At 45.6% G+C, this 23,340-nt stretch overlaps 1 protein-coding gene across 3 annotated transcripts in view; it reads right to left on the bottom strand.

The window, feature by feature from the left end:
• ATG2B (autophagy related 2B) overlaps positions 1-23,340 on the bottom strand; it is a 170,429-nt gene that overhangs the window by 123,990 nt on the left and 23,099 nt on the right. For all 3 annotated transcript variants that reach the window (XM_082242639.1, XM_082242640.1, XM_082242641.1), the window contains exons 5-9: positions 21,694-21,856; positions 13,522-13,701; positions 12,287-12,383; positions 6,820-7,002; positions 4,612-4,766 (exon numbers count right to left, since the gene is read on the bottom strand). In XM_082242639.1, the coding sequence (XP_082098765.1) occupies positions 4,612-4,766; positions 6,820-7,002; positions 12,287-12,383; positions 13,522-13,701; positions 21,694-21,856 (778 nt within the window). The remainder of the gene's footprint in view (positions 1-4,611; positions 4,767-6,819; positions 7,003-12,286; positions 12,384-13,521; positions 13,702-21,693; positions 21,857-23,340) is intronic.

The raw sequence follows: 23,340 nt of genomic DNA, 5'->3' as shown, positions 1-23,340 counted from the left end.
TTTGTCCAGAAGAAGGAGTGTTCCGTGAGAATTACCTACCCGTGAGAAAAACCTACCCCTCGTCACTTCCGGTACTCCGCACTGTATGTAATGCAGCGGGTACATTAAAACAGCTGTGCTGAAATACGAGTGATCTCTGCTCCTGTCCCGGTCACTTCCCTGCTCTCGGATAGTAAATATAAAAGCGGCGGTGGCTGTATGAAAACATAAATCACTGAGCCGAAAGCCGCTTTTATATTTACTTGCCGAGAGCAGGGAAGTGACCGGGACAGGTGCGGGGATGACTCGTATGTCAGCACAGCTGTTTTAGGTAAGCGCCCCGTCGGTAGGTTTTTTTCACGGTACACCGTGATCGTTTTATACTAGTGCGCATGCGCACTAGTAAGCTCTCTGTTCTGCCATTAGGTATCCGGCGCTCTGAGCATGCGCACTGCTGCGCTGCTCAGATGCTTCTGGCCGGAAGTGACGAGGGGTAGGTAATTCTCACAGGGTAGGTAATTCTCACGGAACAAGGAGCACTCTGGCTAAAGCCGAATCCAGAGTGAGGCCCAGATAGTCCAACTTTGTGAATGGAACCAGAGCAGACTTGTGAAAATTCAGCATCCAGCCGAACTCCACGTTCTCCACTAGACATATGCCGGTTTTCGGTAATTCGATATATCGCGGTATTGCATAGCCACGGTATTGTTATTGTGGCATTTTTAAAATACCGAGTTTCTCTGTCAAGTCTGCCTGACTTGTGAATTGATACATTTCAGTGAGCTGGATGACTCATTCACTCACACAGCTAAGCCCTTTCAGCATTAAGTCTCCTAACTATAAACAAAAATGATTACATTGTATTTTTTCCTTCCCTCTGCCAGGGAGAAAGGAAGTTTAACCTCTTAAAGACTGGATCTTTTTCTGACACTTGTTGCTTGCAAGTTAAAAATCAGTTTTTTTTTTGCTAGAAAAGTACTTAGAACCCCCAAATATTTTATATATTTTTTTAGCAGAGACCCTACAGAATAAAATGGCGATTGTTGTAATATTTTATGTCACACTGTATTTGCGCAGCAGTCTTTCAAACGCAATTAATAGACTTTAATGAATAAAAAAAAAAAAAAAACGTAACAGTAAAGTTATCCCAATTTTTTTTTTTGTTACACAGAGAATCGTGAGAGAATCGTGATCTTTATTCCAAGCTAAAAAATCGTGATTCTCATTTTGGCCAGAATCGTGCAGCTCTAATATATATATATATATATATATATACATATACACACAGGCATAGCAGCCCACATTACATTATTATATAGCCATCAAGCAGTGTCTGGCCTACCTGGTGATGACTGGTCCTGGCGCTCTGATCCGATGGCCTGGTCTTTAAAGGGGCAAATCCTTGCGATCCATAAGTGGTTAAACCTGCAGAAGGACCGGTGTTTTTATCTATTAATTACTTTACTATTGCTTTAGGCCTGGTTCACATGTATGCGGGTTGGCGGCCCACATTTGCACAGGCATAGCAGCCCATTGATGTGAATGGGCTTGAGCTGCTATGCCTGCGTTTTCAGCTGAAAAAAGGTGCATGCAGAATTTAAAAAAATGCAGTGGCCATGAAATCCATCCTTCTTTTGCACCATGCGACTTACCTGCCGTTGCTGCACACGCAAACTGTTTTTAAATGCCGTGCCCACGTATACAAAAAATGCAGAAAGCTTGCCAGAACAGGAACTGCAGGTTAGTCGCATGGTGCAAAAGCAGGATGGATTTCAAGGCCACTGAATTTTTAAAAAAATGCTGCATGCACCTTTTTTCTGCAGAAAATGAGGGCATAGCAGCCCGTTCAAATCAATGGTCTGCTATGCCTGTGCAAATGTGGGCCGCCAACCCGCATACATGTGGGCCGCCAACCCGCATACATGTGAACCGCCAACCCGCATACATCTGAACCACCAACCCGCATACATGCGAACCACCAACCCGCATATATGTGAACCAGGCCTAAAGCAATAGTAAAGTAATTTATAAACAACACCTCCTTCAGGTTTAACCACATCTTGACCACAAGGATTTGCCCTCTTAATGACCAGGCCATCGGATCGGAGCCGAGCGCCAGGACCAGTTATCACCAGTTAGGCCAGACACTGCTTGATGACCTATTTTAGGCCTGGTTCACAGAGTCTGTACTGACTGACTATAAAATAATGTGCATAAGTGAACCAAAGCCCCTAAATTCAGCAATGAAATTGAAGTGAGGTGGAAATTTAATAATTTAAATTTAATAATAGAATACCGTGATAATACCGTATACCGTGGCAAAACCTTAATCAATTAATCGCAGCATGAAAATCTGATACCGTCACAAGCCTATTCTCCACTAGAGCAGAGGAAGACTCCGCTTGCAGAAGGAGATCGTCAAAGTAGCCCAATACCACGATCCGCCTTTGGCGTAGCAAAGCTAGCACCGGGGCTAACACTTTTGTAAAGACCCGAGGAGCAGATGCAAGACCAAAGGGTAGTGCCACAAACTGATAATGCTCCTCTCCCACAGCAAAGTGGAGAAAACGCTGGTGACTGTCACATATTGGAATGTGAAAGTGGGCCTTGATATCGATAGAGGCAAGGAAATCCCCCTGACGCAAGGATGCCACCACTGTTCAAATGGACTTCATTCTGAACTTCTGTACCCGCACAAAGTAGTTTAGTGCCTTGAGGCCCAGGATTGGCTGCACTTTGCCTTCCTTCCTGGGAACTGTGAACAGGTTTGAGTAAAAACCCTGAAAACTTTCTGAGGTCGGAACCCGGGACAATCACCCCTTGAAGGAACAGGTCTTGTACCACCCAAACAAGCCCTGTAAGCGGTCTAGGGACAAGCGCAAGTTGAAAGGAAAAACCTTGCCGGGGGACAAGTGTGAAACTCGATCTTGTAGCCGGACCGAATGACTTAATGGAGCCACTTGTCTTACATCCGGGAAGTCCACGGGGCCGGAAACCAGCGAAGACTTCCCCCCCACCTCCGATACAGGTGAGGACGCACCTTCATGCAGGAGTCTTGCTTTTTGCTATTCCGTCTCCCGCAAGCCACCTCCACTTGGGACACAAGGGACTCCAGGACCGCCGTCAGTGCATGGATGGATGGTTGAGACCCGGAGGGCCCAGCAGCCTCAGAGATGGGATCAAGTGGGGAAACACGCTCCAAAGACTCCATGAGTCACCAGGGGGACCCCACAAAAAGCATAAAACACTGCTAAGGGACAACACCCACCACGCTGGCAGCACCACCTGGTCGCCAGGCACAAAGCACCAAGCAATCCTCAGTAGAGGGGAAGAGGACCCCACCAGACTCACCACCCACAGAAACAGGCACCTGCAGCCACCAGGGGAATCTGCACTACACGCGTGGCGATCAGGAAGTAAAATGATCCAGGAGTTTGCCCCCTCCAGGTACAACCCCCCCCCCCCCCCCCTACCCTGCACAGTCGATCATCCGGTCGCCACGACCCCCATCGCCAGTTAGCTCCCTGCCCCCATCCCAGGAATGTGGCCAGACCACCCAAACAGCCCCAGTGCGGAGAAGGGGGGTGGGGAAGGATGAGGGACTTGGCAGGGGGAGGGAGGAAGTCCCTCATCCTTCCCCACCCCCCTCCTCCACCTGGAAGGTGCCTGTGGGAAGGAGAGGAACCCGGGGGTCCGACCCTCTCGAGGGACCCACGTCCGCCCTAAAACCCTCCAGAGGGAGGGGGGGAGGGACAGCTACTCACCATACCAGGAACCAGGTGGGCACCGTTCCAAACAGAACCCCTCTACATCCAAATTGGGGGGGGCTATCGGACAGGATGAACGCTGCAATTTGGGCCAAGACCTGGTCGTATGCGACCTGGCGAGGCGTTTTAACTCGCAGGCCAGCCCCCTTCCGCTGGGGCTAAGTCGTGCCCCGACCTAGTACGCAGCGGAGGTCTGCACGCACTCCCTGACCAGAATGAGGTGACTACTGGATCTAGATTATCCAGCCCGTCCCCCAGTCAGGCAGTTGATTGTAGATCTCACAGGAGAAAATCCAGAAGGAAAATTTCTATCTAAAAATGTTTTGCCAGGACCAAAGATTTCAGCAAGGAAATGGGTCCTTACTCCTTACTAGGCAGATAAAAACTTAGTGGCTATAGCAGAGAGAGGGAGTATACCCCCTGTGACCGCCCATGGGTGTAACCAGAATTATTTATTGCCTAGTGTCTTACTCCTGTAGGGGGCAGTATAACCCAATGTTTATGAATATCAGGAGCTGTGTCCGTCAATGAACGAAAGAGAAATCTCTGTTTTAACACAAATTGTTGAAACAGTTTCGACTTTGTTTTTGGGCTGGCAAGTTTTTCTTTGATCGTATTACAGTATTCGGTTATAGATAATATAAAAAAAAAAGTATACAGAAATAAAAACGGTCTACATTTGTACAATCTTTAAATAACAATAAGAAATAATTAAGGTGATAAAAACTTGGGGAACATTAAGAAAAAAAAAAAGGAGGGCAAGTCTTTCCCTTCTGGATGCTCGGTTTGCTTTCCATCCAAACATGGACCAACATCAAACCACCCACATGACATTTGGTGAAGCGGAAATAGAAGTCATACGTACTGCAGCACCTCCAAGTGGGGAGCCAACCGGAGAACTGGTGTAAGTGCTACTTAGCGACAAATCTAAATCCACTGTCGGTGGATCACCAAGTGGGGGGAGAGAGGAAAGGCTATGAGACATGTCCATATCCGCCATTGAGAAGAACACTTCCTCATCTAAACAGGAAGGAGAAATAAAAAGTAAACCATGGAAGATAAAAACACCACAAACTCAGCATTTCTTTTGCTCATTTATTTGCATTTAGTTCCTTTGGATCGGAGATTTGGTTGTCCTAAGGTCTGAAAGGATGAAGTTGCATAACTTCATACACTGTCTAAAATGTCTTAAAGCAATATTAAACCCAAAAGCAAATAAATGTATTAGATTGCAGCTTACCAATTCTTAGATGTGATGTCTGCATTTGTTTTCTTTTTTTTTTTTTTTTTTTTTTTTAGACAATTTTTTTTTTTTTTCACCTGGTGATCCAGCCAGTAAGTCTGTGGTTTTTCAAAAGAACAAGCTCTGTTGCAGATGTAGAAGTTACAGGGATGAGAGAAACCATTTACCACTGACGGGTTGCTTACAATAAATCAGGTTTCATTTATTAATGTATCCCAAAAGAAACAAAACAGTTTCCTGTAACTAATTATAAGCGCCGGTTCACACTGGCGCGACGCTACTTTCAGGGGCGACCTCCGAGATCGCGGTGCGAGCAGCGCGCCGCGACCTCGGAGCGGCCGCCACAGACTTCATAACATTGAAGTCTATGGCGGTCGCCTCCTGGTCCCCCCAAAGAAGCTCCGGACCCTTTTTCTAGGTCGGAGCGACTTGTGTCGCTCCTATTAGAACGGGTCCGTAGCTTCCCTATGGGAGGCGACCTGGTCGCCTCACAGGTCGCCCTAGTGTGAACCGGGGCTAAAGTGTGAACTGGAGTTTGGTTTCAATTTGTTACTGTATGTAAATCTGTTAATACATCGATGGCTCTCCTCCCTCCCAAACTGACAATGCTGCTGTCCAAATGTGACCCATGTGCTCCTTCATCCAGAGTGGAGGTGCTCCAATACAGAAGGTGTGTCATTGCCCAGATTACCAGGTGAAAATAGAAGGAAAAAAAGCTGAAAAACAGAAAATGAAGGCAGCCACCACACCCAATGATTGGTAAGCTGCAATACATTACATATTTGATTTTGGGTCAAATACTGTTTAAGGTGCGTATAACAGCAAACTCCATTCCAAAATCTAGGCGCTTGCATCAAAAAAATAACAGTAGGGATTAAAAACAATGCAACATGTGCTGTGTTCATCTCCTACAGCAGTCTTATATACAACCCCCCCCCCCCCCCCCAATTTTATCAAAGCAGCTAAAAGTACAGTTCTAAGCTCCTTCTCCCCTCCAGAACTTTTGGCTGCAGTTTGGATTTCAGTGACCTACAACCACCACAGACATCTTTCATCACCTTCTGTCAGCCACAACTAGGGATGCACCGATATATTGGCTGCCGAAAATAAGGTTATCAGCGTCTTGCCAATAGAGGAAAAAAAAAAAGGGCCGGTAATGCCATGCTGTGTCATACTGACGTCAATGTAAAATCGCATCCCATTGACTTGAAAGCAAAATCGCGTCCCATTGACTTCAAAGCAAAATCGCGTCCCATTGACCAATGCAAAAGCGCCAGCCACAATAATTAAATGAAAAACATTTTTTTTTTTTCCCATCAGTTTCAGTTTTTGGCCAATTGCATCCTGATTTTTCGGCTTCGGTACCAGAATTTTCATAAATTAGGGATGCACTGATATATTGGCCGCCGAAAATAGGGTTATCAGCGTTTTGCCAATAGAGTAAAAAAAATAAATAAAAAAATAAAAACTTTTTTGCAAAAAGTGCGGATAATGGCAAACTGTGTCGCATTGACGTCAAGGTATAATCGCATCCTATTGACTTCAATGCAAAATGCCCCCCCTACTGACTTCAATGCAAAAACGCCCCCCTACTGACTTCAATGCAAAAACGCCAGTCAAATTAAATAAACTAAAAACATTTTTTTTTTTTTTAAAAAAAACTGTCCATTTCGGTTTCGGTTTTCATCCAGGTGCATTCTGAATTTTCAGTTTTCGTTGCACCACTAGCCAAAACAATGAAAGATGACTGGTTTTGATGGATTGCCGTGCCCTGCCCATTGCTTTAGATGATGATTACAGAAGCCTTAGGTAGTGCATAGCGAGCCTCACCATGGCTGGAAGGTGTTTTTGCTGTGTCAGTCTCATAGAAGCTATGCTCAGCAGACGGTCCTTCAGACATGGCTTCTTTTTTTAAATAGCGTTTGAGCTCCATCTGAAGGCGAAGCTCATCTTCTTGCTGCATGGGGCGGCTCTTCCGATCTTTGCTGGGCATTCCTATCCGACTGGAGGATTCTGCAACAGTTTATATTTTTAATTATTAAAATGTTAAAATGCTATTATCACTTATTGCATAACTGGTTAAAACCCGACTCCAGGATATTAGCAACCCTCCCTCCCACTTACCTTTATCTAACCAATGGTATAAAAAAAAAAAAAAAAAACTATCCCAATACCCATTTTACTTACCTGAAGCCACAGTCACATAATGATCCTTATCTCCTTTTTTTTTTACTTCCGGAGGTCCTTTTGCGAGATGTGCACACCTCCGATTGGTGGAGGGTCACTTCCAGCAGCTAGGTCTACTTTCATAAGCTCCAGAGGCAGAAGAACTCATCACCAAGCAGAGAAAAATGACCGGTGCCAAGTGGAAGACATTAGCTTTGCTCATGGAGGAAATGGACTTTGGTCCATTATACTGCAGGATGGCTCAGGCCCCTTGCACAATGCAGCTACAAAAAGCTCAGTACAGCATTTTTTTAATGGATCTAAAATGCAGCCCATTGTTTACAATGTGAGCATACATACAGACATGTAAAACAAAAGCTGCGTATTCTTGGAAAATAAATTTGAAAAATCTGTTTTTCTGGTCAGTATTTTGCGCCGATACGTGCAAATACGCGCAAATGAACAGAAATACTAATGTATTTTCCCTAGCAATGTTGTGTATGCACAAAAAGGGATATTTCTGCAGAACAAACACCTAAAATTACATCCAGAAATGCTGATGTTCAACCATTAGTACTGTGTTCAAGAGGCCTTAGGCTAGCCAAAAATATTGCAATTTTCTTTCCTTAAACAATGGGCTGAAAAAAATGAAAATTGCTCGATTCCCCCATCAACACAGTCAGAGTTGATGGGGGAATCCCTCCTGCAGCGTTATTGTGTTCTGCTGGCGGGAAGTCTTCCTCCTTGGCAGAATACAGTGATGAGTGCTGGTGACTAATGTTGCTGGCAGTGCAAAATATGACTTAGAACTTTAGAACTTTAAATTAGAAGATGTTTCTTGTAATTGGTGACCAGATTTGCACACATCTTAGGAGGGATTTTGGTTCACTCTTTACAGATCTTCTCTAAATCCTTAGGATTTTCTAGATGTCGATTGGCAACCTAAAGTTTCAGCTCCCTCCATACATTATCTATAGGATTAAGGTCTGGAGACTGGCTAGGCCACTTTATGACCTTAATGTGCTTCTTCTTGAGCCACTTCTTTGTTGCCTTGGCAGTATGTTTTGGGTTTTTGAGAGTGATGACCAGAGAGTGTTCTGGCGGTGGGGGGCATCCCCCTGTCAGAACACAATAGCTCAGCAGATTGTTAGTACACTGGCTCCGATCTGAGCGGTGAGGTTTTTTTCAGTTTAACGGGAATAAAAATGTTTAGTATGTATGTACCAGGCTTTAGGCGGGCCATACACAGTTCAAATCTCAACCAGCTGGGATTTGAACCGTTAATGGGCAGGCTGAATGTACCAAGTTAATCGACTGATCAACTTGGGTAAAACCAGCCTGCCCCGGATTTTCTTACGATTATCGCTAGCGGCTGCTATAGCCACTAGCAATAATCACTGTCTTCTCCCTGCGGAGTTCCCACACCCACCCACCATACACGGTTGAAATCTCAGCCAGCTGGGATTTGAACCATTAATGTGCCCCCCCGCTGAGAGAGCTCAATAGCCTGGACAGGAGGAACTCCCCTGTCAGCACTGTGTTGATGGGGGAATCGTGCAAATTTAATTCCTGCAACCCATGGTTTTTACTTCTACTTTACTGCAGCATGCCCCTGATCGAGGACAGCCTGCTGTTTGGAGCAAAAGCAGTCTAAGCAGGTGATTCTTCGGCTCACTCCACCTGTCAGTACCATGAAGCACACCTGATTGGCCCCTAACATTGGCTTTTGTCTCCCCCAGTCTGAATGTCGCTGTTCATTCAAGGATGCTGACCTCAAGACACATAAATGTACTTACACCAACTGCATTAAAAAAATAAATAAAAATTTTTTATCTTTTTGTTGTGTGTTTTTTTTGGTCAAATTACTTTGTGAATACATGGGGTTCACCTTTAAATCGGATTACATTCATGTACGCAAAAAAGCAAAAATGACCATGCTGGATTTTCCCTTTAAAAAAAAAAAAAAAATACACAAACAAAATGATGCACAAATGACATCTTTTATCCACAGTTCCATTTAGAAAATGTAAATGTCCCCTGACAATAACAAAGTATAAGAGGATTAAAGAATTTAAAATGGAACAGATGTTTTTGGAAGGGTCATCTAAAGGACAAAGTGGGGATAACAACTTCAATATACAAAAGATTTATATAAAACATTTAAAGGATGTCTGGTCTATTGCCATTTCTTTAGATATATGCGCAAAAGTGATCAGTAAATAATATTAACTTATTCATGGTTTACAGCAATTCTGACACTTGAAAAAAATATAAAAAACAAGCAGACTTTAAAAGAAGACTCAAAGAGTAACTTTAGTTTCATAAAAACAAACAGCAAATAAAAAAAAAAAAAAAAATTTTTATATATATATATATATATATATATATATACATATATTTATTATATTATATAATTGCTACACAAACCATACTGAAATTTAAATTTTATTAAAAATTATCTTTCCTTTTTAACCTGCAGTGCTGTAAACTTCTGTAAAATTTAATATGCCAATATAGCGCCCTTCTATACACTACTGGTGTACTGAACGCCCCAGAAATTCAATTTCCGGCTTGCCTGATTGGCTCACTGATTTTCCCAGAAGTCCGTACCAAGATACAAATTTTAGGCATCCTCTACAACAGAAATTTAGTTTTGGTGAGATATCCCACCAAGGTGTCCGCCTCCCAGACTGGTTTACAAGAGATTTAAAAATTATCGCCAAATGTAAGCTATGCAGCATAAATTTAAGAGCTACCATGTGAATAGTAATATAATATCTAATTAATGTTTATTTGTTTCAAGATAATAGTGTTTGTAACCTCACAAATAAACGGTCCTGAAGAAACTGCAACCTAAGCGAAAATGCGTTGACCGCCAAACCGGACAAGAGTATCCGGACGATATGTACAAGTGACAAACTTTGGATACTTATGGTTACTCTTGTCCTGTGTTTCTTCAGGGGTATACATATAGGGGATGTTCCCTTTGCTCTTGCTCTTTGTGAAGCCTTGTTTTTACTATTTTAAACATTTTGTGAAATAAAATATATTTTTTTATACATATATACAAGTATTGGTCTCATGCTGCGCCCTTAGGCTCGGTTCACATTTATGCGATGCGGGAAGGCTGCGAATTCGCAGCCTGTTCCCGCCTCGCACACGCACCCCCGGCAGTTCACACTGCCATATGCGATACGCTGGGGGTGTCAATGTAATCTTAACGACACCCCCAGTTTGATCGCATATCGCAGTGCGATCGTGCAGTTCGCACAGGAGCGGATCGCACAAGTGTGAACCGCTGTGCGATCCGATCCTGATGCGGCTGCAAAAATGCCTCCTGTGTGTGTTTGCTCCGGGTGCGATGCGAATTTAGCCATACAAACTGTATGGCTAAACTCGCACCGCACAGCTGATCGCATGTAATGTCGGAGCAGTGCGCTCCGACATTACATGCGAACCCGGCACTCGCAGAAGTGTGAACCGGGGCTTAAAGTCCACCTTTCCCCACCTGGGGTTCCTATGTGGGATATATTTATTCTGTTAATATTTGGAGTTGGCACACTTTAGAAAGCCGATTTGCTGCTTCTACAAAGGTTATACAGTAAACTTCTAAATGGATGCCAACACTGCAGCTTTTCTTATCAGAACATGAAGCGTGCACCAACTGATTATACCAAACCAGACCCTCCCATTCGGAATCAGTATCCAAAAGGACATGGTGGCACAAACACCTTTTTTTCTTTTAGATCAGAACATTGGGGCCTGCAACAAAATGTATTAAAGTGTTACTAAAGCTAAAAACATTTTTTACCTTAATGCATTCCTTGCATTAAGGTACAAAAATGTTTTATTGCTCTCCATCTTCCCCCTTCCCTGTCTAAATGGAAGGAGAGGAGAGAAGAAAACTAATGCTGTACACGGCTGCATCTTTTCTCCCCGCTCTTGCTCTTCACACAGGACTCGAACAGCCATTCAAGTCCATTGGCTCCTGCTGCTGTCCATAAAATGCAGTAAGGAGGAAGTGGGGGCAGGGCTGCTTTCCAGTTTTAGAGTATTACACTAATTGGAGCATTTTTTTCATTTTATGTTAGGTATAACATCCTATTGATGACAAACTAAGCTAATTAGAGTCTGATCATTGTGGAGGAGTCTGAGACTGCTACTCTTAGGGCTCTTTCACACGGTCCGTCTCCGAAGGCGGATCCGTGTTGCTCAGCAGGGATCGATCCACGATCCCCGATGAGCCGGCGGATGACAGCTCCGTCTCCGCTTGCAGAGCGGAGAGGGAGGTGTCACAGCCCCCGCTGCCCTCTATGGGGATCGGATGAGAGCGGACCGCTTGTCCGCTCTCATCAGATCCGATCCGATCCGATTACTGAACGGATGGATAAATAGGGTTTCCATCCGTCCAGATTTCACGGACAGGATCGGATGCGGATGGCAGCGGGTGTCAGCGGAGGTGTCTCCGCTGACACCCGCTGCCCCATAGAGCTGCATGGAGGATCCGATCAGATCCGCCTAAAAAACTGACAGGCGGATCTGATCGGATCGCCCGTGTGAAAGAGCCCTTATGGTGGTGCTGTTTTGTTATTCTCCTGGAGGATCATTCCTTCATTTATGATGCTGGGGCTGCTATTGTAAAGAAAGCGCACATGGACCACTCTTAGTAGGGGGTCACATGCATTCAGGTAAGCATAGCATGAGAGTGGATGGTGTCACCTTGGCTACTTGAGGATCCTTGTCCTCATCACAGCTTGTGGAACAACAAACCTTAATTTATCATTCTTTCAATATTTGGACTTTCAGTTGTCCCATTTCTGGTCACACAATTAAATCATTTTTATGCACTTATATTATTAATTATTTATTTGAAATGTCATTTTAGTAACAATTTATACATTGGAGCGCTGCACTATTGGATTTTGCATTATTGTGAAGTGTCGGGTATCAGGACACGGTGTCCAGCTGTCTCAACATTAGCGCAGGTTTAGAACATTTTTTATTAATATCATTTCTAACCCTGTGTGGATTACAAAATGCCACAAACTGACTGGTTGCTATGAGTAACACAAACCCACCAAACAACTTGATAAATGATTTTAAATGTTGATAACTACGAAGACTTTATTACCTGGTCCAGCAATGGCTGACAGCATGTCCAGCAAGAGGTGAACTTGCCGTGGAGAGAGGAAGATGTGGAAAGAGTCGACACGTCCATCCACATCCAGCTAAAAGAAACAAACAATAGAAGAGTTATAACAGCACAAATCACTCTCATCAAGCTCATAACTTTCAGATGTTCACAGCAGCACTCCGATTTTAATTGTCTGTCTGACAATTATTTCTATATATTTCTATATATTACGTCTGCCTAATCCTATATGACCTTAAAGTGGTATTAAGTGTTCGGGTTTTTTTTTTTTTAACTTACCTGCTGCTCTGTGCAGTGGTTTAGCACAGAGCAGCTTCGATTCTCTTATTTTCGGGTTCCCTGCTGGCGCTCTTGGCTTCTCTCCTCCCTCTTGCCCTAGAGGCACCGCTGCGTGCTCGCTCCCGAGCTGCTGCTCTATGTGTCCATAAGACACATAGAGCCACGGCTCACCCCGCCTTCTCCTCATTGGCTCACTGGCTGTGATTGACAGCCAAGAGAGCCAATGGGTTCCTGCTGCTGTCTCAGCCAATGAGGGGGCAGGAACGCCATACAGCCGAGGCTATTGTGAACATCGTTGGATCAGAAGGAGCTCAGGTAAGGTTGGGGAGGGGGCTGGGCGGGGACGCTGCACATGCATAGAATGCATGAAGGTAAAAAACCTTCATCCTTTACAACCACTTTTGGTGTTGGGAAAAAAAAAAAAATTCCCGTTTGTCATTCCTTTCAAAATGCTGCAAGTACAGAAAAATACCGGTTGACCTGACAGAAATCCAGTGTGCTAACTTCCTGTTTGAGTTGACAACGGCCTCATTCACACAGGTGCACTACAGCGTACACCCGCACAACGTCCGTGTTTACCTGCACAGGGATGCACAGGTGTTCCGTGCATCCCCTTGCAGGCAGTCCCATTCAAGTCAACTGGGATGCAGAGGCTCCACAAACATAGCCGCAGCTCCCAATTTGAGATCCCTGTGGGTGCAAAGCCCTGAACACAGGCAGTGTGCATTTTGGGCCGTGCTCACGCGGATGTCAGATTGGTAGCAGTGGCCGCCACTGCATTCCAACTAGTGACCAGTGACCCACCCCCCCTCCAACTATGGTAGTCTCAAAACTCCTAGATCAATGCCCAAGTATCACAGGCCAACAAACCATGACCAGTAATGGACCACTACTGCTAGTTATGCAGTTAACAGATATAAAGAATGTGAACTGACCTTTGCTCCAGGAAGCACTTCATTCTGTTTCAGAATCAGACCCAGCTCAATACTGCCCACCAGGGAAGCAATCTGCACAGGGTCAGAGGGGGTGACCTCAGTCATACTTCTAGTGAACTGTGGGTGAGGCTCAAAGACAGGCTTTGGATTCCAGCTAGGAGAAAGTTTGGGCTCAGTTTCCTGAAAAAAAAAAAGGAAGCAAAACAAATTACAACATTTACTAGCCACTGTCTTTTCTGGCACTTTTTGTTCACATTTAACAATCTAGAAAATTACTTAGAACCCCCATACATCATATATTTTTAAAGCTTAGGCCCTAGAGCATAAATTGGTGGGTATTGCAATTTTTTATGTCACGCGGTATTTGCACAGTGGTTTTTCAAGCGCTATTTTATGGGGAAAACATACAACTTTTTTTTTTTTTAATGCAAAAAAATACATAACCCAGTTTTTTTGTAAAATATCAAAGATGAAGTTATGCAGAGTATATAGATACCAAATATCTTTATAATTGCGCACGCCCATGCAACGGTAACAAACAACATAAACTTTACTATCCATAGGCAACGCTTATAAAGCCTGTACAGGTTACCAGTGTAGATTTACAGAGGAGGTCTGGTGCTAGAATTACTGTCCATGATCTGAGGTTCGAGGTGATACCTCACGTGTGGAACAATCGCTGTTTGCGCGTGTGTGGGAACGACACGTGTTCGCCTTTGCACAAGCACAGGGGGACGGGCGCACTTCAAATTATTTTATTTTTTTTTTTTTACATTGTTGCTTTAAAATTTTTTGTAATTTTTTTTTTTGGCTCACTTTTATTGCTGTCACAAGGAATGTAAACATCCTTCTTGTGACAGCAATAGGCATGTGACAGGTACTCTTTATGGAGGAAACTGCGGTCTGTAAGACCCCGAATCCCTCCTCTGCACTTAAAAGCATTCAAATCGCCAAGATCAGCATTTTTTAATGCTTTTGGTTTTTTTTTTTAAATGGGGCCGATTGCTTCAGAGTAGCCAATCCCATCTTTTTTCGGCTGTCCAACCAGCCAGTGTACCTGCTGGCAGGTTGCAGCTACAGGCATCATCCCGGTACAACCGCTTGAAGACCAGTGGCATATCAGGTACATGACAGGTTGGTAAGTGGCTAGAGCCGTTCAGGACCCATTTACTGATAACATTTTTAAACAAAGCACTTGTTGCTGTCCGTGTCTTTGCTAAGGAAAATTACCAACTGAAATTGTGATTACCAGGAAAAAGTAGTGCTGGCCACACATGGATTAAAATGCAGCCGGTTCAGCAGGAATCTGACAAATTACGATCCATTTATGGGCAGGCCGGTAGTACACAAGTTGATCTATCAGGTTTTTCCCAAACGATCAATGCTGCCGGCTATAGCCAGCAACACTGGTCATTGTATTTTGACAATTGAGAAGGCTCCCTGCTGGCAGAACACAGTACCATAACAGGAAGGATTCCCCCCATCCACCTCGAATGTATGGATGGAAGAATCAGATCTTTTTTTTTTTTTTTGTTTAACCCCCTGGAATTTTTATTATTATTTTTTTTTTCACTAGTAATGGCGGCAATTAGCAATTTATAGCGGGACTACAATATTGTGGCGGTCATTGACATGACGGGAAGGGGTTAAACATCAGGGGCCATTAAAGGGTTAACTGTGTGCCTAACCAGTGTTTAGGTGTACAGTGTTAGGTGCTTTCACTAAGGGAAGTAATAGATTTCATTCCCTCTATTACTTCCAGGCTGACAGGACAGGCCCCTTCCTTGTTTACATAGGCAGAGCCCTGTCCTGTCTGTTTCATAGATGATCAGCGGGTGCCAGCGAGATCTAGTCGCCAGCACCCACTGATCGACATATGCTTTGTTTAATCACAGCACGGATGGGTCGTCAGCGGTGCTCACGTGTGTCCACTAACCAGAAGTACCAGATCACATACTAGGGTACATGATCTGGCGCAGCAGGGCCGCTTTGCCGCCGTATATCCCTGTAGTTATACAGTCAGAAAGCGTATAATGCAAAAATGGATTTTTGTAAGAACTTACCGTAAAATCCTTTTCTCTTAAGCTCATTGACAGACGTAGTCTTCTTGATTCTCAAGAGCTGGGTTATGTTGTCTCCGCAGGAGTAGGACTAGGCAGAATGACAAAACGTTCTGGCTCCACCCTAGGGGCAGTCCCTGAGGGTATATCCTCCCTCTCTCTGCTACAGGGAATAAGTTCTGTTTAAAGCAGTACAGAGAATTTAACCCAACCCAACTCAATGATAGAGGGGCGGGTACTACGTCTGTCAATGAGCTTAAGAGAAAAGGATTTTACGGTAAGTTCTTACAAAAATCCATTTTTCTCTATCGCTCATTGACAGACGTAGTCTTCTTGATTCTCAAGAGCTGGGACATCCAGAAGCAGTGCCACAAATGAGGGGTGGGATTGACAAAATCAAATCCAATCTAGAAGGCCCAACCGGTGCCAAACTAGAAGTTTTAAAGGCTCATTATAAACAAAGAATGAGGCTAAAGAAAAATTTTTCCAATGGAAAAAAACCCTCGAGGTAGACCACTGGTCTCCTGAAATTGCGGCCTGCAAAACCTTGCGGCCAAATGAGGCATCAGATGATGCCATTACATCAACTTTATAATGTTTAGAGAAGGTATGCACCGACGACCAGGTAGCCGCCTTGCACACCTGGACCACTGACGCCTGATGGCGAAAGGCCCATGACGCACTAAGTGCCCGAGTGGAGTGCGCCTTAACAGGGAACGGGGGCTCCCGACCCTTAATAGAATAAGCCTGCACTACCGTCTGTCTGATCCATCTGGAAATGGTCGCGGCAGATGCAGGCAACCCCTTTTTGGGTCCATCTGGGATCACAAAAAGTGAATCCGTCTTGCGAAACGAGTCTGTCGTTTTCAAGTATACCCTGATCGCCCGGACCACATCCAAGGAGTGCAAAACAAATTCCCGAGGATGACTGGGCTTAGGACACAGGGAAGGTAATACAATTTCTTCATTCAGATGAAATTCTGAAACCACTTTTGGTAGGAAGGATGGATTCGGACGAAGAACCACCTTATCTCTATGAACCACCAGATATGGTGAACGACAAGATAATGCGGCCAGTTCTGACACCCTGCGTGCAGAAGTAATAGCCACCAAGAAGGCCACCTTCTGGGACAACGTGGGTAGAGGAATCTCCCGAATATCTTCAAAGGGAGGTTTCTGAAGAACCGACAACACTAGATTAAGATCCCAGGGGGGTAACGGCGCGTGCACTGGCGGAGCCAGATGTCGCACCCCCTGGATGAAATTCCGCACCAAGGAATGAGTAGCCAAAGGCTTCTGAAAGAAGATGGCTAATGCTGAGACCTGACCCTTGATAGTACTCAAGGCCAGTTTCTGCTCAACCCCTTGTTGCAGAAAAGCCAATATTCGACTAATCGAATAAGACCGAGGACGGAACCCCAAAGGTTCACACCATGCAATGTAGGACTTCCATGTGCGATGATAAATCTTTCTGGAAGTCGCTTTCCTTGCTTCAACTAGAGTAGGAATAACTGAAGCTGACAAACCTTTGTCCTTCAGCACCTGGGTCTCAATAGCCAGGCCGTTAAAGCCAGCGATCGTAAAGCAGGATGGAAGATCGGTCCCTGAGACAGTAGATCCTCCCTGAGAGGAAGTCTCCATGGGACGTCCGCCACCAGTCTGACCATGTCGGCGTACCAAGCTCGACGAGGCCAGTCCGGAGCTACCAGGATTACTGGGATTCCTTCCTCCTCTACCCTGCGAAGAAGTCTTGGCAGTAACGCGAGAGGAGGGAAGGCATATATTAGGTGGTATTGCCCCCACGGGGCGATCAGTGCGTCTGCGGTTTCTGCTAGAGGATCGCGGGAGCGAGCCACGAATCTCTGAACTTTCCTGTTGAATCGTGATGCCAACAGATCCACATCCGGGGTGCCCCACCGTAGGCACAACTGGTGGAAAACGTCTGGATGGAGGGACCATTCCCCCTGATCCAGGGTCTGACGGCTGAGATAATCTGCCTGCCAATTCTCCACCCCCGGAATGAACACTGCAGAGATTGTTGGAACAAATCGTTCCGCCCAGCGAAGAATGCAAGCCACTTCTTTGGCCGCTCGGACACTCTTGGTGCCCCCCTGATGATTGACATAAGCCACGGCCGTGGCATTGTCCGACTGGATCCGAACCGGGCTGCCCTGGAGCTGCTCGGTCCAGTGAATCAGACAAAGTCTGATCGCTCTCAGTTCCAATACATTTATCGGTAACCTGGATTCTTCCGGGGACCAAAGTCCCTGGACAGATAACTGACCAAGAATTCCTCCCCATCCGGATAGACTGGCATCCGTGGTCACTATCGTCCAATATATTGGCAGAAATGACTTTCCCTGGCTGAGCATTGGAGACCGAAGCCACCAAACCAGAGACTCTCTGGTCTGTTTGCTCAATCGTATCTGATTGTCCAGGGATTCCGGATTCCGATTCCATCTGAGAAGAATCTCTTGCTGAAGAATTCGGGTATGGGACTGGGCAAATGGGACTGCTTGGAATGAAGCCACCATCAACCCCAGAACCCTCATGCACGTCCGAAGGGAAGACCAGCTGTTGGACAGTAACAACTGGACTGCTGATTGAATCTTTCGAAGTTTCCCTACCGGAAGGAAAACTCTCGTCCTGACTGTGTCTAGAATTAGACCCAGATATTCGAGCCTCTGAGTGGGAACCAGAAATGACTTTTGCTGGTTCACCAGCCACCCGAATTCCTGTAAAGAAATCATAGTAATTTCTATGTTTTGTAGCAAGGTCTGAGGAGACTCTGCATGAAGCAGAAGATCGTCTAGGTAACCTAGAATCGATATACCTCTTTGGCGCAGAAGTGCCAACATTGGGGCCAACACCTTTGTGAAGACCCGCGGAGCCGTGGCGAGACCGAAAGGTAACGCCACGAACTGATAGTGGTTCTCCTCTACGGAAAAGCGTAGAAAACGCTGATGTCCTGCGAAAATGGGAATGTAAAGATAGGCGTCTTTGATGTCTATGGACGCTAGGACATCCCCTGGATGCAGGAAGGCTGCTACCGTGCGAATGGACTCCATTCTGAATCTTCTTATGTTGACAAAAGAATTGAGTGCCCTTAAGTCCAGAATTGGACGCACTTTGCCCTCTTTCCTGGGTATTGTAAATAGGTTTGAATAAAACCCTTGAAACCGTTCTGTCCAAGGAACGTGGACTACCACTCCTTGTTGTAGTAAATCTGTGACTGCTCTCCTCAGATCTTCTAAACGATCTGCGGATAGACGGATATTGGAAGGGAAGAATCGCGCCGGTGGGAGAGATCGAAACTCGATCTTGTACCCTGACCTTATGACTTCGCAAACCCATTTGTCCGGGATTCTGGAAAGCCATGGATCCGGGAACCGGCGAAGACGTCCCCCCACCCCAGTTATGGGTGGGGGCGCACCTTCAGGCTTTGGATGGTTTATCTTCAGGTCTGGAGGGGGTGGGCTTTTGCTTGCCCGACCAACGACCCCTGACGCCTCCTGTAGGAACTTTGGAGGACTTAGTTTTTTCACCCGCTGGACGAAAAAACCTCTTGTGAGCAGAAAAAGAAGGCCCTCGTCTTTGACGAGTTCCTCTACCTTTAAAATTTTGCGGTAAAAAGGTGCTTTTTCCACCGGTGAGATCCTTAATGATCTCATCTAAGTTGGCTCCAAATAGACGCTCTCCTGAAAAGGGGATATTAGCCAATGCTTTTTTGGAACCTTGGTCGGCTAACCAACCTTTTAGCCACAGTGTACGCCTGAGAACCACTGCTGAGACTGATGCTCGCGCCATTAATGGAGTGGCGTCTAACGCCGCATCACATACAAACTGTAACCCCTGTATCATTTGTTCCAACAAATCTGATACCGCCTGAGGGACTTCTTCTAAGTCCCGGCGTAACCACTTGGTCCATTCAGTTACAGCCTGCGAAACCAGACCAATAGCAATTATTGGTCTGAAAGCTGATCCAATCAAGGAAAACATGGTGCGAGACATAGCTTCTATCTTGCGATCCACTGGATCTTTAAAAGACGGAGCGTCTTCTAAAGGAATAACCGTGGCTTTATTCAATCTAGCAATAGGTGAATCCACCACAGGTGGTTCTGTCCATTTCTTAATAAGGGTTTCCTCAAACGGATAACGCCTGTCAATGCGTTTAGAAATATTAAAAGTGCGTTTTGGCAGACGCCATTCTTCTTCGATTGGATTGCCAAAACATTTGGGCAATGGAAAAACCTTTGCCACTTTGATGCGCTTTTTAGTCCCAAAAGGGATCTCAGTTTCAGCTATTTCCGATGGAGTACCCTGTAACCTTAAAGTCTCTTGAACAGATACAATGAGTGCGTTTACCAACGCTTCCTCTCGGGCTATGGCGGATGCCGAAACATCCTCCTCACTGTCTGAAGAGACAGGACCCGAGACACCAATACCAGATGAAGTACCTGCAACTGCAGAAATAGGCTCAGAGTCTGAATCCGAAGTTTCAGATAATAAGGGGTTAGGCGGGGGTCGCTTTCTTGCGCCCTGTCCCTGACAAGCCACTTCCACCCGGGACACAAAAGTTTCCATAATAGCTGACAAAGATTCAATTGTCAATGGGGTGCTGGAGGATTTTTTTTTTTTTGTGTGTCTCCCCCTAGCGCAATAGCGCCCCTCAGAGTACCTGCTTCTCGATCCCAGAGAGAGAGAGAGAGGGACCCCCAAGGCTCACCAACCGATGCAGTGCAGTTTCCAACAAACTGCAGTCAGCGTCTGTCTTACACAGACTGGAAGGAGCTGTTTGCTTTTTTCCCGGGCAGAAGGCGTGGCTCCGCCCCCTGTGTACGCCTTCCGGCGTTCCCAGCCCTCCACGAGGTAGCTGGGCTCACAAAACATGGCCGCCCCCATAGAAGAGACATAAGACTCCAAAAACATGGCGGCCGGCGTGACCTGAGGACATACATGCATTCGGTCTACGGCAAAATGGCGGCGGACCGCCGATATCGTCTTCCCAGCACATCCACCTGCACTCTGCTAAGGGGTGACATATGGATCTACAGAGATACACTGCACATAAGGTAGGATTATACCTCCTATGTTTGCTGTAATTTACAGTCTGCTGGGTAGAGTGTTAGCTCTTGAACCAAGTCCACTTCCCACAAACACATGCTGTATTACAAGGGGGACTTGTAAGTATCAGATATATACTGACCATATATGGAGGGGCCCATAATATATACTGCCTCATAATGAGGAAAAAAGGGAACGTTTACTCACCATACCGAACCGACAGGCACCCTCTCTTCACAATACCCTCTCCACCGGGGTGGGGGTTTGTGGACGCCTCGACTCTCTGGTACCTGGCGTCCAAGCGAGCTTTTAACTCGCAAAGTCAGTCCCTTTGCTGGGACTCCGTCGTGGCCGACTCAGCGCACTGGTCTGCACGCGCTCTTAGGCAGAAACCGGGGTGACCACTGGATCTCAACATCCAGCCCGTCGCCCGGCCCCGCATACTTACTTGAATATGTCGCGGCCGACCAAGCGCAATGCCATGGTCTGCGCGCGCTCGTAGGCCGGCTGGGGTGACCACAAGTGTCGCCCAGTCCGGCATTTTTGCTTGAAGATCTCACAGGAAAAAAACACTGGAGAAAACTACCTAAAAAATGTCTTTTTCTTAAAGAAAAAAAGTCTTGCCAGGACCAAAAGATCCCAGCAAGGAACTTAGGTCCTTACTCCTGACTAGACAGAAAAAAACTGATTCCCTGTAGCAGAGAGAGGGAGGATATACCCTCAGGGACTGCCCCTAGGGTGGAGCCAGAACGTTTTGGCATTCTGCCTAGTCCTACTCCTGCGGAGACAACATAACCCAGCTCTTGAGAATCAAGAAGACTACGTCTGTCAATGAGCGATAGAGAAAGTTGAATTAGAAGATAAGAAAATATTATCTAAATACAAGAGCCCTGTGTATTGTTCCTTGAATCTTGGTGTACTTTATGTATTTCCACCAGATCTGTGCAGTAATCCAGTATGACACTTACCTCTGTGCAGGAGCACCCTGTCACAATAGAGTGATGTGATCTGATTATTGTGCAAATAAGTAATACAAACTTTTGATTACCACTTTGGAGGTTGAACAAACAGGAGAGGATTTTGCAGATGCTGAGAATTCATCCCAGAAGAAAGAAACACCGCTGAGCTCCAGGACTTTGTGAGCAAATGCTGAAGGTCTGTGCACGTTAATTCCCGACTGCTCATCCACCGTTTCATCAGAGTACATCGTCCTGCAAGAAAGCATCAATGAGGCCTCATTAAGCTGGAACTTTGGCTGACAGGTCCACAAGAGCACATAACTTGCACATCATACCAACTTACCTCCAGGGATGACCGTTCCCAGTCGCTGTCCATCTAAAGAAGAAACATCCAAGGTCTTCCTTCTTCAGCCACTGGACAGCCATTAATACCTATGCTCAGGAGGTATGGCCCCATTCTCTACATCTTACAGATGGTGAGAGTGGGCCGAGTGTACACTGCACTGTGCATGCACCATAGATTATGAACACAAAAAAATGTTGCTAGGACAAATGGGATGAAGTTTTTGGCACAAGAGGCATACAAAGTAGCAGCTTGCTATAAGGACACCCGAGCCGAGCTGCAGCTCTGTGTGTCCATTCGGACATGGAGCTGCCGTTCGGCCCCGCCCCCTATCTTTCCTGATAGGCTAACTGACTTTGATTGACAACCGCGGGAGCCAATGGCACCACGGCTGTGTCTCAGCCAATCAGGAGGGAGAGTCCCGGACAGCCGAGGGGCTCGTGGGCATCACTGGATAGAGATTGGGCTCAGGTCAGTATTAGAGAGTGCTGGGGAGGCTGCTACACACAGAAGGCTTTTTTCTTAATGTATAAAATGCATTAGGATAAAAAACCTTCTGACTTTACAACTCCTTTAAAAACTCAACACGTCACCAGGGTAATGACAAGAGAATATACATTGTGACGAATTTATCAAAACTGGAGCAGACAGAATCTGAAGCAGTTGGATATAGCAACCAATCAGCTTCTCGCCTCAGTTTGTTCATTTAAGTGATACTAAACCCAGGAGCCTGCATTCACTATATCTGGTCTCCCACAGTGCACAGAACATGGAAATGCAATTATTTTCGTAAAAAAAAAAAAACTGCTAAATACCTTTTCTCCTCAGCAGTATAAAGCAGTCTTGTGACTTCTATCAGGGTCTGGTTAAAGCTTGTAGGAGGAGTTTTCATTCTACCCTGACCCTCTGTCTGGACATGTCTGGACAGTGCTGACTGGCCCTGTACTGATCACATGTGCTCTCCCAAGAAAAAAGAAAAACTCTCTACCGATACACACCAAACGGAGCATGTGCAGCCTGTCCCCGAGCTCTGTATTATCAGTAAATAATTAGGGGACAGTGGAAGAATAGGAGGATCAGAGGAGACAGGATCCCATAGCCTTTATACACAATGCAGAGGATTAACCCCTTAGGTTCCACAGTGAGTAAACCTGCATGCTTTGCTGCATATACAGACTGATTTTACTGTTGTGGGTTTAGTAACACTTTAAAACTTTGAAAATTAAAACTTGAAGCAGTCTGGTTATAGCTGCTCCAGATTCTGTCTGCTCTGAAGGACACAGCAGTCACAAAACACGCCAGATGCGTGCCGCAGGAGGTGTGCAGGGGTTCTGGGAGGATGTTTATCGACATCCTCCCAGAACTGGACGACCGTGTTGTAGTCGTCTTTTGC

This window comes from Pelophylax lessonae (assembly GCF_965119305.1).
Source record: "Pelophylax lessonae genome assembly, chromosome: 13".
NCBI lineage: Eukaryota > Metazoa > Chordata > Amphibia > Anura > Ranidae > Pelophylax > Pelophylax lessonae.
This window is presented reverse-complemented; position numbering and strand designations above follow the sequence as displayed.